Here is a 23,865-nt window from a genome sequence, read left to right on the forward strand (position 1 = left end):
TTCCACTTCATATCGTTTTTTTTGGAAAAATTTACGTTTACCATCATTGTGTTTTCAAACAATTAAGTTTATCATCTCAAAGATTTCAAAATTACATCTATAACCCTGAATACTAACTCTATTAATTTTATTTCTAAAAGATAATTTTACCCTTTTTAATTGAGAATGGTGTGGGTTTGCAGGGAAGGGAGGCAAGCAGGAGGTGGGGCAAGGTTGTAGAGGGTGGTGTGTGTATGACTGTTCCACATGGGGGTGATGAGGGTTCAAGGGTTCTCTATTTCTCTCTCTCTTTTTTCCGTGCACTTGTGCAGAGGATGGGGGTTGCAAAGGGGGTTGGAGGTCCGTGGAGAATCCCTACCCTTCGTGCCTCCTATCTTCTTCCTTCAGAAGGAACCCTAGAGCATAAGTCACCCTCGACTCTTCATTACAAGCAAGATGTCTTCGTTGACTGCTATTGTGTCGCTTACTAATACATTTAAGGCATCTCCAGACAAAACAGATGTGCATGATGGAATACTTCAATTTGCCCAATCTGGTCTAGTGAAGCTTGTTACACGATCTCCATGTTTTCAAAGCAGAAAGCCCATCTCAGATTTTATTCAAATGCAGTCTGCCACAGTAATATGTGCAACTACTTTGAACGCGAAGTGTGATGCAGAGCAAACCTAGACTGTTACACGCCAAGCACCAACATCAATAAATACCAATGCTCCCATTCAATGCAAGGAAAAATCATCGGAGCTTGATGATGGGGGGATTGGATTTTCCACCTCGTGATGACGATGGTGGTGGTGGAGGAGGAGGTTGGAAGGTTGTGGCAATGGTGTTCTATGACGATGAAGAAAAATAAGAAAGAGGAGGAGGTGGTTGGTGGGTGGGTGGGTGGGGTTCATGGGTCCATTTTTACAAATGGGGGATAAATATGAAAAATACCTTCACTAAAGGTATTACGGGTATTTAGTTAATATTTGAGCGATGACATCACCATTTAACTATTCTCATCTAACGATAGTTGTACGTTTGTAAGAATCTTTCAAAATACAGGAGAGATCTATAAAATTGATTAAATTCCAAAGGTGGTAGACGTAATTATTTGAAAATACAAGAATGATAAACATAAATTTCACTTTTTATGGTGATAAACCAAAAGTAAATTAAAATAAGAAATTAATTACATTATATACTATAAGATAATATTTTTTACAGTTGAATAAGAGATAATATATTACACATTCTTGTTTTTTCTGGTAAAGATAATATATTACACATTCTTGTTTTTTCTGGTAAAGATAATATATTACATATTCAGGTTTATGAATTACATTAACTATATGGACTGTAGTCTTGTACTGATGGTTTGGACCACTGATTGTAGTGGTGCCTAGGGTATGTCCTCCCCTATCACCTGCAGCATGGTAGGTCTATTTTGGAATAACTGTTCCAAACTGATTTAGGAGGCAAGCTGGTTTTTTGTGCCGTGATCTACCATATTTGATGGGAAATAAACAAAAGATGATGGTCCTATTCATTTCGTACATATCATCAAACATGCAATTTTATTATTTTTGAAGTTCGACAAAAGGTTCTTTCTTTTCATTTCCCTTGAAGAGCCAATGAGGAGAATAGATCGATTGCTTCTTCTTGGGAAGTTGGGATGTGTCCCGAATAATTATTACCTCTAATTCGCGGGCACTTTCAATTCCTCTAATAGAGAAGAGTGGACCCATCTTGGGCAATGTTTTTGGGCAAGGGGTAGAATGGTCATTTCTGCCTCCATGTGAGAAATTAGAGGAATTGGAGGGGGCAGTGAATTGGAGGGGATAACAATTCAATGTGCCCCTCCATTTCATTACCCCTATTCCCTCTTCCCCTCCCCCCACCCAATTTGGATCCTCTACTGGCGAGCTGTCTGACAGGATCCTACTACCAAGACACAGCAAGGCGGTAAATGACCGCCTTACCCCCACTTGGGCAAGGCATTTGGGCATTGGTAAGGCGGTCATTCCCCACCTTGCTGTGTCTTGGCAGTAGGGTCCTGTCGGGCAGCTCGACAGTAGAGGATTAGGGTCCCCCCCACCCCCCACACAATAATTCTCCTTCCCCAGATCTAGGGGTGTAAATGAATAGCCGAAATTCGTTTTCGTATCCGTTTAACGTTATTCGAATCCGTTCGAAAGCTAAACGGATGCGGATACGGATAGGCTATAGCTATCCAAAAAGCTATATTTACAAGTAAATGGATAAAATATCCGATCCGTATCCGTGTTCGAATCCGTTTAGCACTATCAGAATCCGTTTGATAGCTAATCGGATGCGGATGCAGATATAGCACTATCCGAGCCGAATCCGATCCGTTTACAGCCCTACCCAAATCCCCCTCGACTGACTTTCTTTGGTTGGTTAGTTGTTTTTTTGCTTTCTCGGGTCTCTCCGTTGTTTGATTGATCTGGTTGTAGCTCTTTGTTTCCTGTTTTGAAAGTTCTACATTTAAGATTTATGAGTTGAGATATAGATTTTTCTACTTTATCAAATTCTATTCATAAAAATTGTTGAATAATGTTAACTAGTAATGTATAAATGACATTTGAGAATCGGTTTCCATCATTTTCACAAATTAATTTTCCTTCAGGATCTGTGAGGACGCGTTTTCAATTGCAGATTTTTTAGTTGGGGATAGTTAGTTAACCCGTGAACGAAGTCACGATCTTTAAGATAAATTTTTTGTTTCTATGAGAACAAAAAGATATTCTAATTTCTACTATTTTTTCTATTTATACAAAATTAAATTTTGAGGGAATGATGATATAAATTTGGAAGGCATTGCAACAAAAGAAACTTACAAGCCGCACAGTCAGTCAGTCAATGTCTTTCATCCATTTACTCTCTCAGACAAAACTTACATCAGGATGAGACGATTAAGCATTTCTTGCAAATCGCTTTAGAATAACTATTATATAAATTTAAAATTATTTTCTTTAGATCAAACAAGACTTGCCTTCAGGGTTCTAGTAATCGGTATTGATATTGGTATCAGTATCGGTATCAGTATCGGCCCTGTCGATATTGATCCAGATCAGTCCATATCGATCTATATCGGTCAAGTTTACCCCTCTCTTTTTTTTTTGATCTAATACAGATTCCTCGAAGTTCAAGGCTATATTTGAATGCTAAGAAAACAAAATCATAATAAAACAAAAATTAGGTGTGTCAAAAAAAACCCTGTCATAACCCGCCCTGATCCCGGACAGGGCTGGGTCAAGCTGGGTTTCATAATTGCTAGGCCCTGGCTGGGCTGGGCCTGGCCTGGGTTAAGGGTTCGGCCCTAGCAAGGCCAACCCAACCCTATATTAATGTATTATATACTATATAATATATAGTATATATAATGTTTTTGGTAAATATTATATATATTATGTAATACATCAAAAAGTGGGCTGTGATGCCATGATGGGCTTTGTTAATATCACCATTCAATGGGCCATCAGGACCAATCAGGGTCGGCCGGGCTTGGGAAAACCTTGCCAAGGTCGGGCTGGGTTGAGGGTATACTTGGCCCTGGTAGGGTTAGGCTAGACTTGGATTTAGATTAAGATTCCTAGGGTTGGGCTAGTGTTAAGGCCAAGCCCGGCCCATTGACACCCCTAACAAAAATTTTAATGACACAATGATTGATTTATGTATCTATATCTCTCCTCAATTTGTTTTTTTTTTGAATTTTTTTTTTCTTGATTTGACATTCAAACATGGCTTAAAGTATACTGTGTTTATGTGGTGTAGGGAGTATTTATTTTTTCTTACTCACAAACACTCTTGTATTAAATAGAAAGACAGCAAAATAAAACATATAAAGGAAAAAAAGGGTTTTATGAAGATACCAGGAAATTTCTGTTTTTAGAGTGCTTGGTGTAGAAGTGCAAAGATGGAAAGAGAGTTGCACCTAACTACTTAAAGGCATCCGTGAACTCACATTCAAATCGAATAATTATCACCTCCAATTCGCTGCCCGCTCTAATTTCCTTCAATTCTTCACATAGGAGTGGAAATGACCATCCTATCTCACCTCGGGCAATGTGTTCAGGAAGGGGGTAGGGTGGTCATTTCCACTCCTATGTGAGGAGTTGGAGGAATTGGACCCATTCAAACCCCATAGATGACACCTTTTATGGTATTTATACGAGGAACGTAAATTTTAATGTCTTGCCAAATGCCAATTGTATTTCCCTTTATATTTTGAACACTGAAGTACACCATCGACAACATTCCAAAACTACCCATATGCAATAACCTTAAAAAATTTACCAAATTAACCTTAAGAAATTGATTGTATTAATTTTCTATGAAAGACTTCCACTCATCCCCTTCCATCTACCTTTTTATTTGGACTGGAGCATACTTAGGGCCCATTTGGTTTGCTTTGATTCTAAACGGGAAAGGGTCAAAATTAGTTGTTTAGTAGTGAAATTTCAAAAGACATTTTTCGTTTATTACAAAACCAAATCAATAGTACATGATCCATAATTACCAAAAGGGAGAGGGCTCTCTCAGTAAGCAGGATAAGGGAGCACATCAATGAGTTGCGGCAAAATGGTGTCGACTATAAGAGGGTTTTCTTATCGTTAAGGACAATGAAAGAAAAACCCACAAAGAAGTTCTCTACACATTTTATAATTTTCATGGATAATGTTTTCTTACAATATGTTGGAGGATACTCCATCCACTAAAGAACTGGTTCCCACACCTCCATTTATCCAAACAGACCCTAAAAGTGCTCAGGTGTATTATTGTAATTATTTCCAAGACAAAACCTCGTTTTATTTTGTTAATTTGACACTTCCAATTTATTCACACCGCCTACACCATTTCCAAGCAAGGTGTATTGGACTCGGGATCGGTCATGGTCGATACCGATATGATATCAATTCAGATCGATCAAACTCAGCCTAGATCGATAAAAAATGATCATAATCCAGGTTTTACAGGGCTTGGATCGGTAAAAAAATAGTCATAAAATATTAAACATCTGTACGGATAAGTAAAAATTCAAAAAAATGGTCAAAATCCCCAAAACATCGATCCAAAAATGTTAAGTATCGAATTGGTTCGATCAATCCAACCGAGTTGTCTGATCTAGGGAACGATCCAGTAAAACCTTGATGGATCAGTCTAATCTCGGGATCAGACTCGGCCGATAGTGATCCGATCCAGATCGACAATGAAGAAAACTGCGAACCCTAATTAATCAATCTTTCCTCGCAAGTACAAAAGAAGAAGAATGTTCGAACGAATGTAATTACGCCCATGAAGCCCAAAAACTAAATGCTTATGATGTAATTAATCAAACCCTCATCCCGTCATCCGTCACAAGTATCATATAATATCATTGCTAAGATCTTAGCTAAAAGATTGCAAGCCCAGTTAAATATTTTATCATTTTTACTTCCAAATTAGATCCAAATTCATGTGTACATGTGTACTTTTCCATGCCTGAATTTACTCTGACCTGCTCTGTTCACCTTAACAGATTGGGTTTAGTAAGACCTACTCAGGGTTTTATTCTGTGTTCGGGTATTATAAATCCAACAAGGACATATAAGAGAACTATAAATCTCTCTTTATTCTTTCAAGTTCACAACCTCCATTCAGAGACTACTTCAACATTGGCAGCAAGGTCATTTATCCATTGATGAATCAAATCTTCTTGGCCTGCTTAGGCCTTCCTATTTGATAGACTTACTGGAAATGATTTAATGGCTGCATTGAGGTGATTGTACATGGAGTGCGCAAGAGATACATTTAATACAGCAATAATAAAATATCAGATTAGGAATTTTTAAGACAAATCTTCTCTTAAAACAGCAATATTAACAATTCAAAAAGTTTCGAATCTAACAGCAATAAAAGTTGTGGATGAGAAAAACCTTGATACCATCTCAAAAGTCAACTTCTCTGAAAATACCTTTCTCTAACATTCTGAACATGATTTTTCTTTCTTTATATACAAGTGCCTCTGAACATGTTTTCAGTATATAACCTGTATGGACAACAAAAAACCAAGTATAGATCTAAACCCTAATGATAGTAACCTGTATGGACAGCAAAAACAGCAAGTATTGATCTAAACTCTAATGATAGTAACCTGTATGGACAACAAAAGCAGGTATTGATCTAGACCCTAATGATAGTCATAACCGAACAAAACAACCAGTCTAACTATGACTGTCAAAACCTTCAAAACACTAGTAGATGCAGTGTTTTTCCTTTCCTTTTCCTCTCCTGCTCAAAAAAATGCTTACAGGACTTCTTAATGATGTCCCAATGAAACTAGGCTCATGCTATATGGAAGCACTGTAGGGAAAACAAGAGAGTTGCGTCCCAAATCTGCAAGGGGGCAGAGTTCCTTCATCTTCCTTGTCTCAATGTGATACAGGTAGACCTTGGCAGATACCCTCATAAACAAGAGGTCACCTTGGAATGCCAAAGGATCCATCCATGAAATCTCATCTATTGTTATTCGACGAGCCAGTTTCACTGAGACCTTGTAGAGGAATTGTGGATTTTCTCTCTCCAAATCATCTAGTTGTATGGAGCATTTAAGCACCCATCCAGGCTCAGCATAATTTTCAAGGTACCAGATTTGAAGTCCAGCCATGGAGATTCGGACGAAATGTAGATATCCTCCAGACTCCCCGATGCACATCTCAGGTAAGTCTTTACATGGCACTGTAGGAGATGGTAGTTCGATCAGTTGGACCTGCTCCTTTTCTATGTTGAAGGCAAGGATGTGATCCCCATCAGTCAACCAATGCAAGAAACCGGAAGCGATAATTCCATGGTTCTTGATCAAATTATAACAGCATTCAAATGCCACCTCCAAGCTTTTCCATGCTCTAGTCTCAGAAGAATAGATTTCAAATGACAAGCATGAATCTGTTTCTGTTTCTGTTTGATGGATGCTAACAACTTTGAATTCTTTGCAAATATCAACTGGATGGCTAAGAGGATTGAAGGATAATGCAAGGCTGTCTTTTTTGTCTGGTTTTGCCCAGTTTAGTTTGACCCATTCCTTGATGGAAGGGTTACAGACATAGATCACCGGATCTTCAGCAGGGAAGCAACTTCGGCAACAAATAAGCCCATTAGATGAAGATTTAAGGACTACCTTCTCTGGGAGGAAATCCAAGATAGTGTTTTGCAAAACAGTTTGTTCCATTCCAACAGGAAGGTAGCTCGAAGAGGCAATATCTTCATCACACCAATGAAACCTCTCCTGGAAGAAGAATCCGGATATGGCTTGTGATCTTTCTAACTGAGTACGGATGAAAGAGAGGTCAGATATAAGGCGATACCACCCTTTAGACACAGATTTTAGTCCAAGTAGATTTTCGGTGGGCAGTCGTGATAAGATTTCAGTCAGTATATCATCATTCGAATTTCCTATCTCCATCTCCTAGAATACGGAAAGACCCGAATTCAGATTATTCAGGTAGCAAATATAAAACAGAAACAAAGATAATATACATGAATTGATAAACACAAACTTTTGCATCATACAAGAAAAACTAGAGCCCATAGCTCAGTTGGATGGTCTTCTGAGTTAGAATCATAAATGAATTCCAGAATGACTAATAATATCATCAGAACAGAAACAAAGATAATATACATGAATTGACAAACACAAACTATTGCATCCTACAAGATAAACTAGAGCCCATAGCTCAGTTGGATGGTCTTCTGAGTTAGAATCATAAATGAATTCCAGAATAACTAATTATATCCTCAGCTCCTACAGGAGAACTTGCAATTGCTGAAATGTGCAAATACAGCAGTCAATGGAATGCTTGAACTCATAGCTCAATGGACAGTGTTCGAGTCAAAATCAGAACACAGTAGAACCTATGAGTATGACTAAATTAATACTGTCCTGTGTTGAAACTGGGATTCAGTTCCAGATTGGATCATCATCATGGAAATTCCAAAAGATGAGGCCCTTTACTGTATCCAGAAACATGAGAGTGAGAACAAATGTCAGTCGTAATATCATACAACACAACTAATATAGTGATCATAACACAATTTGAGAACCATCTATTCTAACATGCAGATCCTAATGACAACTCAGATAAATTGCATTCTGCTGTTCCTTCTTTTCCCCTTCCTTGTTTAAGGGTTTGAGATGAATTTTTCCTTCTTTGTCCTTTGCCTCAGTAACATTTGAATGCTAACTTGACTCTTGTTATTCCTGCCCCGTGAGGAAGATACATATTGACAACATCAAATGACCCTACAGACATGGAATACAAGTAGTTTAAAACATGTACCGAAATGTTCTCTTCTATATTTCAATGCCTTTAGGACAATAATTCAGTTCATTCTGTCAGCACGATTTTCTAAGTCGGCTTGCACTCTTTTTTTTTTCCCTCAGCAAGATTTTATCCTCTAAACCTTTGTTCATGGAAGGGGCAGATTCAGGGTAATATAATAGAAATTCTTTGATTAACACATCCAGATTTGTATCAACGGATCCTTCTGTATCTTATTATTGTTTCACACAGATATTGACAGGACAATAAATTTAATCACCTTTACAAAATTGTACAATAGTAGACAAAAATCTATGCAATCACTAGACAGTAAAGGGAAATCAAGAATAGAAAATACAAATTTAAGGATTCAAGAATATTCTGAGATTATATCGCTCATCAGAGCTTCAACACTGCCATTTTTAACCAAAGCTTCAAAAGAGAAGTACGAAATAAAAAGAGTTAATAAATAGTTGGGACTAGTAGACTTTCAAACCTTTTGGGCAACATATAGGTTTCCAACAGATCAAAGATGGGAAAGTTTGAGCACATGAACAGTATGGTAACCTGATCTCTATAATTAGCTATATATCACTTCTCAAGTATCAAATAACATAGCTTGCTGCCCCTAAAAGAGTTTTATGTGCATAAAAAAAATTAAATTACAAAGAGAGAGAGAGAGAAAGATTCAAATAAAAAAAAAAAATTAATTACAAAGAAAATTGGAAACATGCAACTTTAGCAAGGATCTTTCTTTGGTTCTTTTCCTCTTAGGTATTTTCTTCCACTTATTGTCAAATACAGTTTAATTTATGGGAAAGAGAACGCCACCTGGCACCTGCGGTGTGCTGCCTCTGCGTCCAGACACGGGCACGTGAAATGACCGCCTTGCCCCAAGAATTTCCACCTTTCCATGGGGATGCGGCAGTCATTTCATGCACCCGTGTCTGGGCGCAAGGGCACCGCACCGCATACGCCCAGGTTGTGTTTGTTCTCCCTTAAATTATTATTCAAAATCAAAATTCATGGTTGTTTACCACCAACTAAAGACAAATAAACTGGATTTACTTCTGATTTTATCACCCCAAAATCAAAATTCATCATTGCTACATATTCTATTGAAGAATGATCAGATCATGCCAGGATATGGCAGAATCAATATGTGATTAATGTATAACCATTCAAAGAACAAAAAGAAAAGACGCACATTTAATCAAAAAGCTTTTTGTGTGTGTGTGTTGGGGGGGGGGGGGGAGAACAACTTAAAGTCGCAAGCACTCAAGAAAATCTCCTTAACGTTACGTTATAGTCCATAACTCAGCACACAAGCTCAAACTTAAGAATACATCAGTTTGTTACAAAACCATATACTTAAGAACCCCAAACACACTAGCATAAACCCTAAAGAGTTTTGGAACTACCAGACTATACCATACAAGCACCAATCAGGCAATCCCATATCATCTATAACCATAAATCCATGTCGGCCAAAAAATCTCTCATCGTGAGAACTTTAGGAACATTACCAACACAACACAATCCCATCCCCAATACGAAAGCATCTAACATTTACGCAGGCAAAGCAAGAAGAAACAGATAATCAAAGCCATCAAAGCTTTCTGCCAAGAATCTCTCATCATCAGACCTGCAGAAACATTACTGTTAAAAAAAATACGACAAGCTAAACTATCTAAAAAGAACTCAACCATAAACCAAAAATCTTCCAACATTTACTCAGGCAAAGGAACAAGAAAACAGACAGACCAGATAGACGAAGCCATCAAAGCTTTACGATAATCTATCTTCATTTTCGTAAACTAAACATTCAAAACAAAACCTCAAACCCTAAACTAAAAACATTCCTACATATTCTCAGATGAAGCAAGTAGATAACAGAAAAAAACAGAGAAGGAAAGACATAAAAGCAGTCTGACGAGAATCTCTTTTCACGAGAGCTCCAAGTATATTACAGATACTAAAAAATGAAAATCAAACCCACCAAACTAAACCTCCAAGCACTAAACAAGAAACATTCCCACATTTAATCAGGAAAACCAAGAAGAAAACACAAGAAACAGAGGATAAAAACCCTAAAATCTAAGATCAAACAGTGGCACAGACCTTGGTTTTAGCTTCTCCTTGTCTGAGAAAGAGAGAGAGGAAATGCTTCTTTGCTTTTTAGCTTTTGGAGGCGGTCTTATATATATATATGGAGGACGTGTGGAAGTGTGGAAGTTGGAACAAAGCTGGCGTTGATGGCATTTTATGTAATTAAGTAAAGAAAAAATGAGTATTTATGAAATATCAACTTTTAATTTTTTTGGGTAACAATGAAGTAACAACTTTTGTGTATCAGCGTTTTGTTTTTATAAAGCGACAGAAAGGGGTTTAAGGCTTAAAATATCTGCTGCTGAGATACCCTTTGTGATAACTATTTAATAATAATGTACAATCTACATGGAAAAAAGAGAAAGTTTAAATGTTTCTGAAACAAACAAGGAGTTCTCCCCTCGTCTTTTGGGCATGTTATTTATTTCAGCTTTCTACTTCCAAAAAGCTTATAATGATTAATGCAGATGCCTGAGGCAAGCGTCCGTTTGGTTGCAAGAGAAATTTAAGAAAATTATATTTAATATCATTAAAACATTAACTTTGAAATATATTAAATTTAACTATGAGAGTTTATGAATGTCCCAGATGTATTTAAAACTTAGTATTTTTTTTTAATTGTTTCTTATCTTATTTGCTAATATTTTATAAGGGGATAAAGAACTCCCATGAGTCTATCTCTCTCCTTCCTCATTTGAAAATATACCTTTGCCCCCTTATTTTTAGGAGGAGACAGATAGACATGACAGAAAATTACGTTCATTCTTCAAGGTTAAAGTATAAAAAGATTCTCAAAATAATTTAAAAGTGACATATCATTATATTATTATTAAAAATTATCATTGTCATGCATATTTTTTGTGTATATATGTGAATTCACATTATTGCCCTCATAAAAATTGGGTATCAAACTAAAAAGAAAAAAATAAATAAAAATACAAATTGTTTGACATCTTAGGGAGTTTCATAAAGAAAATCCTTTTCATTATCCTTTTCATGCATATTTTTTGTGTATATATGTGAATTCACATTATTGCCCTCATTAAAAAAATTGGGTATCAAACTAAAAAGAAAAAAAAAATAAAAATACAAATTGTTTGACATCTTAGGGAGTTTCATAAAGAAAATCCTTTTCATTATTAAATTTAATTATATTTTGTAGTCAAATTTGTTTGATTTGTAAAATAAATAAATTTTATATATTTACAATATGATAAAAGTTGTAGGTAGATTATATAATTACGATTGTAAAATTATCTTTCTGTTTTTTTTTAACCAGTGATTTCACTTTTCTCACTTGCAATGAAACCGAGCAGAAATTAAAGAGAACTCAAGTTAAAAAAATTTGTAATCACTACCTAATATGATTGTATAAACTATTTAAATTTCTTATTATAATTAATAATTATACTTTTCATATGTATCCTTTATTTTACGTTACATTTTTTTTTTTTTGGTAAATCTTTATTTTACTTTCAAACTCAAGGATTTTGAATGCAAAGTAAAGTGAATTTTAATATCTAAATTTAGAATAATGTGGAGTTAATGATGTAATCATGTGGGTTAATAATTACAAAACTTTCCTTTTTAGTCTTGAAAATTTCTTCGGTCTTCCTTTCAATTTCCCTTGCATTGTAAGAAGTTGATAAGATTTTTGCATGTTTCGTGAGGTGGAGAGGACCAAGTTGAGGAATGTCTAGGGCAAGGCAGTTCCGTGTCTTTCTAAACTTCAGATAAATCTAAGAAAACTTTTACTAATTGGTAAGTTAATTTTTGCCAATTAGCTTTACTAGTAAAGGTACCAACTTATTGAGCAAGGTCTTTTTTTATTTTTTGTTAAATTCTCATCTTCATGCAGGGAAGGAAAAGTTGGGGGCAAAATTCAAAGATTTGGAATCGGATGGGCAGAATTGACCGATTTGATTCAAGATTGGCAATCTCTATTCCAGAGTTCTAGGTGGTCCATAGCCCAAATCTGAGCAACTACAATGGTTACTCATGTATCAACGAGGGGTGTCAATTTTAGGCTCACACCGGCAGGCCAGATCGGAAAACCTGAGACCAGCCCGATCCATTTAATAAACTTGTCGGGCTTGAGCCCTACCCGAATAACAGTCGATCGTTTTCGGTGCAAGGGTGCAGCCCGACGGTCACCTGACCTAGACCGACTGACTAATAGCCTGACCCAGCCCAACATGTTTACAACCTGGTTATGGCTCGTTTATAGTCTGTTTTGCTAAGCCCGATTATGACCTGTTTATAGCCCGTTTAGAGATACATGTGTCATTAGCCCATTTAAGGCTTGACCGTACACATACAAGGTCTCACCTTGATCCTGTTCAACATGTGCATGTGTGAAAATAAACCCCAAACCCCCTGGAGATAAGAAAACATAGTCAATCTTTTCCAAGGAATTCTACTCTTCTGGTTTTCATTTTGCAATATGAAGATTACTCTACTCTTTTTCATAAGTAATGTGAGACCAAAATTTTCTCATTACTTTGCTTTACAAGTAATATTAGGGAGGCGTTGGATTCAAACCTTGTGAGAGATCAAAACAAGAAAACTCAAAAGATGCATTTTGAAATTTCTTTTCCTTTTGTAAATTCGAATTCATTAGGTAGCCCCACGGCTTTTTCCATTCATTTGATACAACAACCTTTTAGTCGAAGAGCTAAAACCACGTCACATTGCAAAGGTCAATAAGCTTTGATCATTAAGGTGCATGGCCTTTAGGGATGAGCAAGATATGAATATGATTTTATTCATGAAGGAGGTAAATACAAATCGAACAATTAACATAAATTTCATCGCTACACACATACGGTCCCGCCATGTCCCAATTAGTTTGAAAGGAAATGAGGAGCATTCCATCATGTTATTTGTTTAAAAAAAAAACAAGACATACTATATCATGTTTAGGCTGGGATTGAGTTCATCGGCGGCCTGAGGTTGAGCGGCCATCATGTTACGTTCAACTTACAAGCCACCACGTAGAATCCATGCTGATCCAAGGTTGGTAGACAAACTCAATTCAAAATTCAAAATTACCGTTCAAATTTCAAATATGCCAAACCAGTGAGGAACTCGTCTACCAATCATTGAATTGGCATAGAATCCACATAACGGTGTGGGAGTTGAATGCAGCCCGAAGGCTGCTGCTCAACCCAACCACCTGAGAGATAAAAGGTTGTGCAGAAGAGCATGTAACAATTGCAATACTATCCAGCTTGCGTCAGCCAGAGCAGACAATTAAAGGCGACAGCAGAAGCAAATTACCAGGGGTCTACCTGATTTCACAATTATGAGGAGAATAATAGCTCATGAGAGCTTGTGTCAAACCCTAAATTAAAAACCTCTATATAAGGCCAAGGTCCCACACTGCAAGTCTCTGCAACCAGCAAAAATAGACATTTATATTTGTTTCAGCTTTTAGGTTAGGTATCAGCTTCTCAATTACTGTCAAAGTTGAGAAATGAAGGGCTTCTTCCCTTCTTTATATTTACTTTTTCATGTTAGCAAGGGGGGTGGTGGTGAATAGAGGTGGGAAAGAGCGGCTCTTGGGACCTTGGATAGAAGTGATCTGTTGGTTGAATGCGGATCATGTCCTTGTACGTACAAATACCGTCCAAGGTCCTGAGTTTGACCCAGCCCTAATGATGTAGGTCTGGAATTACGAAGATAGCGTTTGGGGCAGGTACTTGTTTTTAAAATGGGAGAGGGTTCTCTGACCAAGCGGAATAGGGGATTGCACTCATGATGGGTGACAGAATGGTTTCGCAACAAGGGTAAAGAGGTGATTTTAATGTGAGGAGGAGAGATATACAGAGAGAGAGAGACATTAGTGTATTCTTTGCTGCTTTCTCAGAGAACCTTTCCCTTTTAAATATATAAGGAGTCCCTCCCACTGACCTCATATTCCACGAGGCATTTCCCAAGTTGCCTATTAAAATTAGGGCAAGAGTTCTTTGTGAAGGAGTATGACCCTTGCCTGCATGGGGGCCAATAAAAACGCATGCATGGAATCATCATGGGGTAGGATTTTCGCCTTTCATTGAGGGTAGGACGATCATTTCACACCTATTGTATGTAGATGTGGGCAGTACACTCCCCCCACTGGAAAATATTCTCTTTAAAATTATTAGTCCTATGAATTTTAAGGCTGGAATAGATGGTTAAAAATGTATGATTATGTTAACATTTTGTATGCATTGCAGATGAGTGGGGCACAGACCTATTACTAGGACTTGTTAGACGTTCCCATTTTATTATAGGAAAGGTGTCACTTCTCTTTTTTTTTTTCTAAAAAAAAAATTTTGTTTTCAAATTGACTTTTCCATCGTTTCTAAAAAATTGTCTACAAATTTCGACAATAATTAATCCACCATATTTTTTAAAAATATATATTTTCAATTTCCACTTGTTTTTTTCTAACCCTTAGTATGATTTTTTTTACAACTTGCTATTTGGTTTTTTTCATTCAACTAAATGGTTCATTGTGTAGCTCTAAAATCATCTCACCATTTTGAATTTTTGTGAATCTAGTTCTATAGGTAGGATATATCTGATTAAAGGTTTTTCTTCATTCCTAACATTTGACATGAAAATACATAAGGGACAATTTCTTAAGACGCGCACAATAGCAAATCCACGATATTGGTGACGTTTATTTATTAACGTTTAATGGAAATAATAATTTTCGTTACTTAGTAAAGTTGATCTTATCTATATCCAATGGCCAAACTTGCTTGCGTAACATGCACGCAATTTTATTCAATGTCTATACTACCCTTCCATTTATGTACATTTGCCTTTTTTCTTCCTATTTATGCTTATGCACTCTTCAATTCATTGAGAACCATATATCTCACTCTTGTTGAGAATAGCTATAGAGATGGCTTCAGCCAAAACATTCAGTGGAGCTTTTTTTGTTTTTTTTTTTTCTCTTTTTCAGATGTGTTTTGGATTCATTTTGAAAAGTGATCTATCTTCTTCTATTTTATCGATCTGCTGCCTTTGGGGTTTCAGGATCTATTGCAGAAGACAACTAATACAAGAAAATGGTTTCGAGAACTAATATGTTAATTTGAGGATTTCAATCAGGTTAGTTTCGTTCATTCCCTTTGTATTCTCCATTTCCATTGTTAGTTTAACAAAGATTTATCTTTATTAGTGCATGATTATATGCTATGTTTGGGAATTTTGTGTTTCTTTGATGTTGTATTTTCTTTGTGACCTAATAAGAAATATTAGGATTAAATTATCCATTTGCAATGTGGTCATTTAGAATGATTAGCCTACATGTGCGATAAAAAATTTTAGATAACAAATTTGAGAATGATATTTATAACCTTAGGTTTGGATCACACCCTATGATTTTCTCGGCTGTAGATCCATGGGTGATCCGTGGTCAAGAGCATAGACTCTTATAAGAAATCACTACCATGCAAGGTTAGTAATCTCGGTATCGTTTGGATTGGATTGGATCGGCCGATATGGATTGGGATTGTCCAAACTAAGGCAAATATGACACTTTTGCCCCTATTTTTTTTAATATAAAAAATCTGATGTTTTAAAACCTTTTTATTCTTCTGTACAGTTGGATAGGATCAGTATCGGGATCAGTCTCGGCCAATACCAATTCGATCCAACCAAAATCGACCGATCTGATCCAAGATTAAGAATTAATGAGAAGGTATCAACCTAGTATCTGCAAGGGCCTTGGTTGATTGTAGTCAGGTCTTGAGATCAAAGAGATCAAAATCTTGCCTTGGGGAGGAAGTTTGAGGGATATATAAAACACTTCCCTAATCTCCCTCCCCCACCAACCCCAATTAAAAAAATGCTCATTGTCTTTTACTTTTAGTGGATATATAAGGTCCCTTGTTTTTTAGTGCTCATTATTGGATATTTCACAATAGTGGTTTTTCGATCCGAGCAATGATGCTTACCTAGGGAGGGGGAGGGGGAGGGTGGGGTCCGTGGGGGGTGGGGGGGCATTATCTTCTCCAATTTTTTGAAGTGTGGCACTGCGCCAGTGTTAGGTGGAGATGTCAACACCTGACAACTGTTGCATCCAATGGTCCATATCAATGAGATCGGACTGTTGGATGCGTCAGCTGTCAGGTGTCGACATCTCCACTTAACACTGCCACACTTTAAGCATTGGAGAGGATAATCATCCGGTGGGGGGAGGCAACCGGAAAGAAAAGAAACAAAGAAAACCAAACAAAATTTAGCAACGGGACAAAAAAGAAACAAAGAAAACCAAACAAAATTTATCTGACACATGATGAAGCCTCCTAAAGAATTGCAGCAAAAGGTAAAATGCTATCATTGTTAATTGCTCCAATATGTATGTGCTAATAAGGCTGTTGTTAATGTGTCTCATCAATTAATTTGGATTTTTCAACAGAGCCATGCACGGAACAGGAAGAATCAAATATAGAGAAGGGAGGAAACCCTTCCTTCATTTCTCAACTTTGATGGTAACCAGTTTTCTTATCACCAGCTTTGTTATGAACTTGGTTCATCTGAGTTGGAGGAGATGGAGAAAGGATAACATGGACTTGAACTGGATATTAGGGTAATTTGGTTTCTCCATTGTTGCAGCATGGAGCCTTGGAGCTCTGGTCTCCAAGTCCTCGTCATCTGGAAATCAAAACACAATCTTTGAGGAACTCCTCCGATGGCGATTGAGCCTGGGAAACATCCTTAAAACTTCCAGGAGAAATAGATGATAATGAGAACTAGGAAGGTGATACTTAAAAACTATAGCATCATAGCTTTTGGGTATCACATTCCCAGTTCCCATTATCATCAATTTTTCTTGTGAGTTTTAACTATGTTTCCCAGTCTCAATCTCCATCTGAGGAGTTCATCAAAGATTGTGTTTTGGCTTCAATATGGTGAAGACTTCGAGATGAGCCGCCCCGGGGCTTCACGCAACAACAATGAAGGAACCAATTAATTGCCCAAACCTCTAGTTCAAGCCCATTTACCCCTTCCCCCACCTTCTCGAACTCTGATGACTGAAATTCATAACAAATTCGGCGATAAGAATTGAAATTGGTTACCGTCAAAGTTAAGGAATGAAGGGATGGTTTCTTCTCTTCTCTATATTTGCTTCTTCAAGTTCCATTCACGGCTCCATTGAGAATCTAAATTGATTGAAGAGACATGTTAAGAACTGCCCTGTTAGCAGATATTGTAACAATTCAATATTAAATTGAAGGGCTCATGTTCTCTGTGCCGCAACACAGGCTGCGCCCAGACACATGGGCCTGTTACTCAGCGGGGCAGGGTGGTCATTGCACCCACCCCCATGTGTTTGGGTGCAACCTATGCCCCCGGCACAAAAAACATTCTCCCTAAATTTAATTTGGGAAAATGGTTTTTGTGGGGGTAGGAGGAGCATGCCTTTGTGCTAGACACAGTCGGGGGTGAAATGACCGTCCCACCCTGTTGATGCTTTCATGTGCGCTCCTATTGATTTATATGATGACAAGCATTTTACCATTTACTGCAATTTTTTTGGAGGCTTCATTTCCTTCGGATAACATATCAATCTTGTTGGGTTTTGTTTTTGGATCCTTATAAGTGTTACTAAACCTAGTGAAGTTTAATGCTCCTTGCAAGAACATAGGATAGTAATTGTGATAAATTGATTGACCATCCATCTCATTACCCAAATTTTAGTCAAAAGTGAGCAAGAAAAGTTGCTTAAATTTTGATTCAAATTTTTAGTAAAATTACCAAGATGTCATTAAATATTGGTATTTTAATACAAAATGACATCTATTGTAATTTTAGCCACTTCCTCTTCTCATTGTTAAGCTGAAATTGTACCAATGAGATATTCGTCTGGTCCTCTATCATATGGACTAACCCATGTATTGTCACATGATAAATAGTAAAACATTATACTTCACTATACATATTGAGGGAGAAGAAAACCCTTTGTTTTTATTTCTTGCTTTTTTATTTTTTCCATATTTAGCACCAATGCTCACTTACAAAAACCACTATTGTGAAGTATCAAATAATTGTTTATCCAAAAAAAAAAAAAATCAAATAATTAGCACTAAACAAAATAAACATTATGTCATCATGATCATTCATGATATCCATTAATAGTAAAAGATTATGATCTGATAATATTTGCCAATTGATATATATCGTTGGTCTCGCCCTTCCCCTTTAGTGTTTTTGAGATTAAGGAAGAATTATAATGTCATGCATTGCATTGCACATCACTGGGGCTGAGACCTATGTACAGGACTTGTTAGAAATTACCTAAATTACCTTTATATTATAGGAATGGTGTTGTGGTTGTTTATGGTTTTTTTTTTTTTACTTTTGCTGTTTCCAAATTTGACTTCTCCATCATTTCCAAATATTGTCTACAAATTTCAAGGACAATTAACCTACCACGTTGTGTTTTTTTTTTTGTATTTTCAGTTAAATGTTATTTATGTGATTTGTCATCAAGGGAACAAGATTACAACTTGCTACTTGTTTTTTTTTTTAAGTGTTGTCGATTGAGAGGGATTCGAAGGATCATCTCATCGTTTTGATTTTCGTGTTGTCTAACTTTATAGACAGGATATATCTAATCGAAGGTTTTCCTTATTCCCAACATATTACATGAAAATATATAATGGGAATGTCTGAATGATACCTTAATAGATGTAGTTGGAACTTTCTTAATTGCCCTTTGTCTTATTCTCAGAAGTTCTTTATATTAAGGGTATAAACAAAGGTTTTTTTTTTTTAAATAATTTGAAAGTTACATATAATTATATCATTATCAAAAAATGTCATTTCCATGCATATTTTTTTGCTTTACTAGTATAATACAATTCTTTTTTTATGAGGGTAAATCATGTCATTTCACATGGAAAATGACAAATTGACAACTATTGAAAATGACATGATAAGTCACTTTTCAATCTATTTTGAAAGTACATTTTTACCCTCAACTAAAATTAGTTTTAAGAGCAAGACAAAGACAATCAAAAGAAGATTACAATAACTTCACCATTTTTGTGACAACAAGATGCTCCTTACACTAAAAGAACAAAAAAATAAGGTTACAAATTATTTGACACCTTGAGAGACATGTGCAAATCAAATTGCATAGGACATAAGAAGCTCACAGTAGCAAATCTATCTCACAAATTACTTGGGACTGATATGGATCCAAATCGATCCTCTACGGCACAGCTGCCCCATCCTGTCGTGTTGTGTAGACTCAGCGTTGTGCGCAAAGATCGTCTTACCCCACTCGGACAAGGTGCTCGGGCATGGATAAGACAGACTTTGCATGCAGCCCTGTGTCTGCATAGTACGGCAGGACAGGGCAGCTGCGCCGTAGAGGATCCAAATCCGACTAATATAGTATTTTGCATTTATGGGGGTGGAGAGAGTTTTCTTACCCACAAACACCCTTGTATTAAATAGATGGGGAATTCTTAGTAAAATACAACAAATAAAGGGGGGAGGGGGGAGGAAAATCGGTTTTATGAAGATACCAGGAAATTTATGTTTTCAGCGAAGAAAGAGTGCTTGGTGTGGAAGTGCAAAGATGGAAAGGGAGTAGCACCTAACTACATAAAGCATCCATAAACTTTCAAATTCAAATGGTCAAACCCCATAAATGATCTGTTTTATGATATTTATTTGATAAGAAACGTAAATTTTAATGTCTTAGTCAAATGTATTTACCTGTATATTTTGAACACTGCACTACTGCAGTACACCATCGACAAAATTCCAAAACTACCCTTATGCAGAATATAAAGATTTTCAATAACCTTAAAGAAATTTACCAAATTAACTTTGAGAAATTCATTGTTTTAATTTTCTATTGTAGACTTCCACTACTAATCCCCTTCCATCCACCTTTTCATTTGGACTGGAGCAAAGTTAGGGCTCGTTTGGTTTGCTTTGATTATATACATGGAAGTGTTAAGAATAGTATTTGCTTATTACAAAACAAAATCATTAGTACATACATAATCCATAATTTCTAGAAGGGAGAGAGATCTCTGAGCAAGCAGGATAGGGGAGCACACCAATGGGTTGCGGTACGTTTGTTATCGACTATAGGAAGGCAGCACGGTCATTTTATGTGAGAAAGAGGGAGACAAACACAAAGGTGCTAGTGTATCTTATCCCAGAGGCTCAAAGAACTTTTGCCATTTATAAAATTAATCGAATAACCTTCGACTTAGATGCATTCCATAACATAGTGAATTGGAGATGAATGAAACCCAATTACAAATACAATCATTATGATGAAAAGATCTGCAATTAACTAACTTGAATGTATATATTTCATTAAGGAAAATGAAGTATTTCAACCCTTAAAAAACAAAAGAGGAAAATGAAGGATAGATCCACAAAGAAGTTCTCTTCTTAAGAGACATTTTTGGACTCGATCATCCAGTAGTTCCCACCCCTCCACTTATCCAAACAGACCCTAAATGTGCTCCAAGTGTAGAATTGTAATTATTTCCAAGACAAAGCCTCATTTCATTTTGTTAATTTGACCCTGCCAATTTGTTCGCACCGTCTACCTCATTTCCATAATTTCACAATTATGAGGAGAGTAGCTGATGAGAGCTAGTTTCAAACCTTAAAAACCTCTATATAAGGCCAATAAGGAAACCCTCACTGCAAGTCTCTCCAACCAGCAAAAATAGCTTGTTTATATTTGTTTCAGCTTTCTAGGTATCAGTTTCCAAGTTACCATTTTCAACTATTTCTTTCGGGAGAGTTGTAAGGATGTCTTCTTCCAGGATCAATCGACATCGTAGGAGCACCTCAGGGATTGTGTTTTGGTTTCCCGATGAAGTGGATGACTTGGATTCGAGCCCCATGCCTCCACCCAGCAACAAAGGTGGAACCGAATTGCCAAAACCTCCAGTTCACCCTTCTCCTCCGCCACCTCCTCCAACTCTGAAGACTGAGACTGATAAAGTTGATAAGAAAGCCGGTGATGAGAAAGTGGCAGTCACTGTCAAAGTTGAGAAATAAAGGGATTCTTCCCTTCTTTCTATTTACTTTTTCATGTTAGAAGATACTGGAAAAGTTCAATAATAAAGTTGGTTTATATATGAATCAGATAGCATTTTAGCATTTGCAGCAATTCTTTTAGTATAGGCTTTCATCTTGGGTTCAGATTACAGATAAATCTGGTTGGGGTTGCAGGGGTGGTACGGTGGTGGTGGTGGTGAATCATGGTTTTAGTGCACGGTATAGAAACGAGCATCGGCAACACGTAAAACCGATATAATATCGATATGGTATTGGCTTAGATCGGTTGTATTGGATAAAATTATCCCTGAATTTCCTAAAAATGAGTTTTCTGACCATTTTACCCTTTGTCCGTATTGTGCTACCGATACAATATCGATATCAACGATTAGCAAAGCCAGTACGTATCGTCTGATTTGAGCTATATGATACCAATACTTAGAACCATGTGGTGAATAGAGGAGGGAAAGAGCGGTTCTTGGGACCTTGGATAGAAATCATGTTAGGGTATTTTTTGAAGTTCAAATTTTTTTCCCCCTTCTTAGGCCACATTAGCGAGCAATAGGTAACTTTGGGGATTAATAAATCCTTTCAAAATAGAAACTAATGGTTAATAAAATATATATTTTAACCTACTTTATAATGTTGTGGATCAAAATAATGTGAGCCATTGTTACCCTTCTAATGGTTCAGAGGAAGAAGCCGATCCAATGAACCTTTCTTGTACTTTTATTCACTTTATTCTTCTGACCCAAAAAACTTTCCTTGCATTAACACAATAGATAGTGAGATGAACCAAATAAGAAAGAGCAATTAATATCCGGGATAATTACGGGTTTAACGACTAGTTGTTGACTTCCGAATCATGGCTAGAGGGATGGCAAATTTGGAGGGATATAAACGGGATACCGGTCCTTAAGTCTCGAGACACCCCTGTGGTATTGGTTTAGTATAACCAAAGATAGCGTTTGGAGCAGGTACTTGTTTTAAAAAATGAGAGAAAGTTTTCTGACCAATTGATATAGCCACATACAGGAGTGCACTAATGAAAGGGTTCGGTTTCTTTGCACGTATCAATAGGTGAACGTACATGTGATTGGGTCTCACATGTATGTTCACCTATTCATACGTGCAAAGGAACCGAACTCTTTATCTTCCATGGTTAGCACCTGTGCTCAGGTCCAAAACCACTATTCTGAAATATCAAAATAATTAGCACTAAAGAAAAGAAACGCTATGTCATCATGATCATTCATGATATCCACTCAAAGTAAAAGGTTATGATCTGATACTATTTGCCAAGCAATATATTATCATTGATGCAAGTTCCCTCACCCCTCTCCAAGGTGGAACTTGATCTCAAGACCCGACAACTAGGGGTGTCAATCGATCGGTTATGGTCGATCCTAGTCTAGTCTAATCGATCCTCATCAATTAAACCCCACACTGTTTAGATAATTGGGCCTCATAGGTTAGGGCATGGGCATTTTTCTATTCAATAGGTCGATTGGTTACCGGTCTATAATTGGGCTCAAGGTAATCAGATAATTATTGATCGGTCATAGTATTCTATCAGTCCCAATTGAAAGGTTGTTGGGTCAATACCTTGCATTAGAAATGTTAGATTCTTAATTGTTCAGTGCTTAAGTCCAACACATTTAATAATAGATCAGACGAGTTTCAAGCTTGAACTAGTCAATTCAGGTCGGACCTATCAGTGTGGGCCAACTTTTGACACCCCTACGCGCGACAATTAACCTAGGCCTTGCCAGCTGCGTTTGTTGATACCAGCTCACTGTAGTGCTTTCTTATCAGAGTTTTTGGTCGTGGCCATGTACCACCCATGAATCTACTTTGAATCTTTGATTGATACTTGGCTAAGAGAGTAGTACCTATCGCAGGGCGAGTTGAACTTGAGTCCTACCACATGGGTTTCCGGTATCCCCCTACCTGTTACATTCACAAAGAAGAGAAAAGCATATGAAGGTGTTTCGACAATACTATTGATTGAATCATGGAATAACCCATTAAGGTCCGGTTCTGCCACCTGTACTTGCACGTTGCAACTATTAATATCACATCCACTATCATTTAGGCTCAAAAAGGATATGTTTGGAAGTGAAAAAAACATGTGTCTATTGCCGAATGTATGTGCAGAGCGTATGAACGTGCAGTGGAGCGTGCTCATGATCGATCTATTTCTGATTGCAATTACTCTTAAATTTACTTATGGGAGAGAGAACGATACCTGGTTGCGCAAGGGTCTAACTCTTGATCACTATTTCTTTAGAATTTTTTTGTCTTTTTATGGGGGCACGATGGTCATTTTGGGTGACCTTATGCCTAGCATAAGGGCTACACACCTCACGCGACTAGCTAACATTCTTTCTTCCTCTACTAATACAATTTTAAATGA

General features: G+C 36.9%; 1 protein-coding gene and 1 long non-coding RNA gene across 2 annotated transcripts; one reads left to right on the top strand and one right to left on the bottom strand.

Moving 5' to 3' along the window:
• Positions 1 to 5,951: 5,951 nt before the first annotated feature.
• On the top strand, positions 5,952 to 6,190 carry LOC122660497. The gene is made up of 2 exons (XR_006332701.1): positions 5,952 to 6,054; positions 6,133 to 6,190. It is a non-coding gene; the product is annotated as an uncharacterized LOC122660497 (long non-coding RNA).
• Positions 6,191 to 6,280: 90 nt separating this feature from the next.
• Positions 6,281 to 7,589, bottom strand: LOC122660490 (F-box protein At5g49610-like). Its single transcript, XM_043855820.1, has one exon. The coding sequence runs from the start codon at positions 7,442 to 7,444 to the stop codon at positions 6,302 to 6,304; it is 1,143 nt and encodes a 380-aa protein (XP_043711755.1). The 5' UTR covers positions 7,445 to 7,589; the 3' UTR covers positions 6,281 to 6,301.
• Positions 7,590 to 23,865: the final 16,276 nt, after the last annotated feature.

The sequence above is a fragment of the Telopea speciosissima genome, chromosome 1 (assembly GCF_018873765.1).
Source record: "Telopea speciosissima isolate NSW1024214 ecotype Mountain lineage chromosome 1, Tspe_v1, whole genome shotgun sequence".
NCBI classification, from domain to species: Eukaryota; Viridiplantae; Streptophyta; class Magnoliopsida; order Proteales; family Proteaceae; genus Telopea; species Telopea speciosissima.

Coding starts and splice junctions, on each gene's coding strand:
- LOC122660490 (XM_043855820.1), bottom strand. CDS start 7,444: ATGGAGATAGGAAATTCGAATGATGATATACTGACTGAAATCTTATCA.